Source organism: Cynoglossus semilaevis, chromosome 6, assembly GCF_000523025.1.
Source record: "Cynoglossus semilaevis isolate Cse_v1.0 chromosome 6, Cse_v1.0, whole genome shotgun sequence".
NCBI lineage: Eukaryota > Metazoa > Chordata > Actinopteri > Pleuronectiformes > Cynoglossidae > Cynoglossus > Cynoglossus semilaevis.
In genome coordinates, this window is record NC_024312.1 from 9,917,963 (window position 1) to 9,922,205 (window position 4,243).

General features: G+C 35.4%; 1 protein-coding gene across 1 annotated transcript in view; it reads left to right on the top strand.

Moving 5' to 3' along the window:
* Positions 1-3,977, top strand: part of b4galnt3b (beta-1,4-N-acetyl-galactosaminyl transferase 3b) — a 17,445-nt gene extending 13,468 nt beyond the window's left edge. Inside the window, exons 14-18 of the mRNA XM_025056342.1 lie at positions 397-656; positions 1,470-1,623; positions 1,711-1,783; positions 2,582-2,735; positions 3,662-3,977. Coding sequence (XP_024912110.1) covers positions 397-656; positions 1,470-1,623; positions 1,711-1,783; positions 2,582-2,735; positions 3,662-3,828 — 808 coding nt within the window. The 3' untranslated portion in view covers positions 3,829-3,977. The remainder of the gene's footprint in view (positions 1-396; positions 657-1,469; positions 1,624-1,710; positions 1,784-2,581; positions 2,736-3,661) is intronic.
* Positions 3,978-4,243: the final 266 nt, after the last annotated feature.

The window sequence follows — 4,243 nt, forward strand, 5'->3', positions numbered from 1 at the left end:
ATCATTTTCTCTCACCCGTGAGTCGTTTGACATGTCTTCCTCATTGGTTTTCCCGCAATGTCTTCCTCATTGGTTCTCCCGCTTCTTAATAACTTACTTTATAATCTTTGGGTTTTGGGGGAAAGTATCAAGTCTTGTCGAGTCAAAGGGCTCGAGTCCAAGTGAAGTCACGAGTCATCGATGTTAAAGTCCAAGTCGAGTTGCAAGTCTCTTTACATTTTTGTCAAGTCGAGTCTAAAGTCGTCAAATTGATGACTCGGGTCTGACTCGAGTCCAAGTCATGCGACTCGAGTCCACACCTCTGGTAGATGAGGCAAATGAAGCTTCAAAAACATCAAATACGGTTGTAAAAGTGTGAATCTAATAATGCTTGGACCCTTGGTGTATGTTTTGCAGGCGGTTCACATTAGTGCGGGTCATTAATGTGGTGAAGCGCGCCGATGGAGTCCAGGGAAATCGATACCTCCTGGAGCTGATGCTGAAAGACGTGAATGGCCAGCTGCTGCGTCTGTCGCACTACATCTACGCTCTGTTCCGACAAAGTCGCTCAAGAAACAGGGGTCACGGCTTTAGAAAAACAAAAACCGAGACGCTACTGTGTAACCCCGTGGGCCTCCACTGGAATCCTGACACCACTGTCCACTTTATAGTGCCAGGTACTGGACTGGATTCTTATTTACCCCTGCTCAGTACCCACGTGACTGCTAATTAATACTTCAAATTCTCCTTATGGTATCTGTGCTCTTTTTACATTGGTTCAGTTACCAAAACCTTTCGCAATAATTATGTTTTTTTAATTGTCCTTTGAGTCAAGGTTTTTGAATTTTCCATCCTTTTCTGTCAAATGATATCGTCAAGATTTGCAACAAAAACATCGTGTTAAAACACTGTCTTTAAATTAATCAGTGCTCAGATGATATTATTTTTTGTGGTAATGTAGGAATAAGTGTAGCATATGCATTTGGCAACTTTTTTTAAACACATTTACACCACGGTACACCACCAGACAAAAATTTCAGAAAAGTACATATATTTATATTTTATATTTATATATATTTTTTTACTTTTTTACTTGTTGATTACAGAACATAGAATAGTGTTTCCCAACCTTTTTTGAGACGGGGCACATTTTTCATTAGAAAAAAAAAAAAAAAAAACATACCACGGTACACCACCAGACAAAAATTTCAGAAAAGTACATATATTTATATTTTATATTTATATATATATTTCTATGTAGTTGAAGACAACGCTGATATACTTGCAGGAATTGAAGAAAGACATTGACAAAGATGGTGTTGAACACCTCTGATTCTCTGATCATTTGCAATAAATAAATAGTAGTTTTCAGACCAATTAAGTGATTTTTTTTTTTTGAAAATTTTCCGTGGCACACCTTAGGATCGTTTAGTACAATCACAAAGACTCTAACTGTATTATTAACGAGATCATTTTATCTTCTGTCCAAGTGAAAAACCAGGCTCGATGGGTACAGACGCTGATAAGAGACATGGAGACACTCTTTAGAATAACCGGAGACACAAACTTTAACCTCATCATCACTGACTACGGCAGCACTGACATGGACGTGAGGAAGGCTCTACAGGAGTCCTCACTTCCCAGGTTTTTCAAATGTACCATTAATCTGTTTGCTTTTGAGATATTACAGTTTGTTTTCCTGCTTTAATGTTCTCCGACGGATGTCTTTAGGTTCCAGTATTTGAAGCTGAGTGGAGACTTTGAGCGCTCTGCGGGTCTGCAGGCGGGAGTCAATCATATAAAGGTGAGTATTTTACATAACATAAAATATGCGTTTAATCCAGACGAAATAGTAAAATGTGTAAAAAATCAACTTTATATTGACTATACAGTATATATGTGCACATAACATATATATATATATATATGTATATATATGTATATATATGTATATATATATATATATATACACATATATATATGTGTATATATATATATATATACATATATATACATATATATATACATATATATACATATATACATATATATACATACATACAGTATATATATACACATATATATACACATATATATATATACACATATATATATGTGTATATATGTATATATATACGCATACATATATATATACACATACATGTTAACTTAATCTGCATGTTTCTGGACTGCGGAAGGAAGTACCTGGACAAAAATGATGAGAGGTCATCAATGAGAGCTGGGGCTTTCTTGCTCCAAGGAAACAGTATTACCATATGTTCTGAACAGGAGTAGCAGATACTGGTACACGAGCCTAGAGTGCCCTCTAGTGGCTGGCAGTGTAAAAAATAACGAACATGGAAATTTTCAGTGGTACAGGAGTAGCAATAACTGGTACACAAGCCTAGAGTGCCCTCTAGCGGCTGTCATTGTGAAAATAATAAACTTTCAAAAATTATATATTTGAATATATATATGTCTACACCTGAGTATAAGTCGCAAATCCAGCCAAAAGGGGATAGGAACATAGGCTAAGGACGTCGTACACCAAGGACATCTCGGCTTATATTCTTAGTTTCATTCTCCTGTTTTTCTTCGTTAGGATGATCACAGCATAGTGTTTCTCTGTGACCTCCACATACACTTCCCCGAGTCTATCATCGACACAATCAGGAAACACTGTGTGGAAGGATACAAGGCGTTTGCACCTATAGTGATGAGGCTCGACTGTGGGGCCACACCACAAGACGCCAAAGGTAAAGATAGTTCTATACCCATCCTACGTTAAATTTGAATTCAAATATGTAAGCATTTAGATTATAGATATTTTCGAGCATAGAACTCCAGTACACTAAATGAAAAATCATGAAGACAAAATTATGGTTAAAATACAGTATACTGTGTAATTCAATTATTTTTTATTATTTTTTATATTCCAGTAAATGGACATTTTACAGATATAATATCATGCTGTAAGGTAAAAAAAAACCCATAAAAAACATAATGTGTGCCAAGACAATAACTGGTTCTGTGTAAAGGAGTGGCAGAGGTGTATGTGAGAGTGGTGCAAGACATCAATAAAGATTAGTAGACAATAGTGAGGTATGCGATCAAAATTCCAGATAAAGTCTTAAATAAACAGACTAGAGACGTAGGTACACACCATGTGTCCTAGTTATGAATACAAAAGAAATGTAAGGACACGTTTAACCCACTTGTTAGAAAAACCGGTTTCTGCTCGATTCTGCTCTGTTTGGCTAATGAATAACTCAATAGTTCAGTATTTGCTGCGTCATTTTCTTAGACATTACCACTGGATCTCTTCTATTAACCTGTCTAGGGTTGCTAGAGCCTTGGAGGTAATCGATCTGCTATTGGATAAAGAGAGTGCAACAACCATTATTATCTTAATACCATGCCCTTAAAATCATTGAAACAAACAATAGCACGTTTTATTCATTTAAATGATTATTAAAGATAAAAAAAAAAAGGTGATACATTTCACAATCTTGTTGCAACTGCCACGAATTATTCCCAGATAGATTAGATTAGATTAGAAGTAGAACAGAAGTAGAATTGACTGTACAACAAAAAAAGACAAACTAAAACAATTTCTTTTAATTGTAAAAAAAAAAAAATGCTCTCCGTGCATGAAGATTTTTTTTTTCTGTGTACTTTCTAGGTTACTGGGAGGTGAATGGGTTTGGCCTGCTTGGCATTTTTAAGTCAGACTTGAATGCTGTCGGAGGAATGAACACCAAAGAATTTAAAAACCGCTGGGGAGGAGAAGACTGGGAGCTCCTTGACCGGTCAGTTCTGTTTTTTTTTAAAAGTTGTTTAATAGCATAAATGGTACATTAATAAGATGCATCATGCAGAAAAATGCAGTAAAACCTTAAGATCTAAAACACCATTGAGTTTAATGTAGTTGTAACAAAGCATCACCTATTCTAGTGTTAAATGCACTTTTTGTTTTTTTAAATACACATTTTACTCACCTGGTCCTCCTCCTGCATTTCCTTCATGCTCAAGTGAGGTGTCACTGAGGTATTTTTCAAATGAGTACAGTTTAATTTTTAATTCAATATGCAAAGTCTTTATGGTATTTGGTGCCAAAAGTAAATTTGAATGTTGTTATATTGCTTGTGGGTTTGACCCGCGTGCTATCAGAGAATTCTGTTGTGCAAAATGTCAATTTGTGCATTAACAAACTTGAGCGCAAAACTTTTTTGACATATGTATGTATGGATATATATATATATAT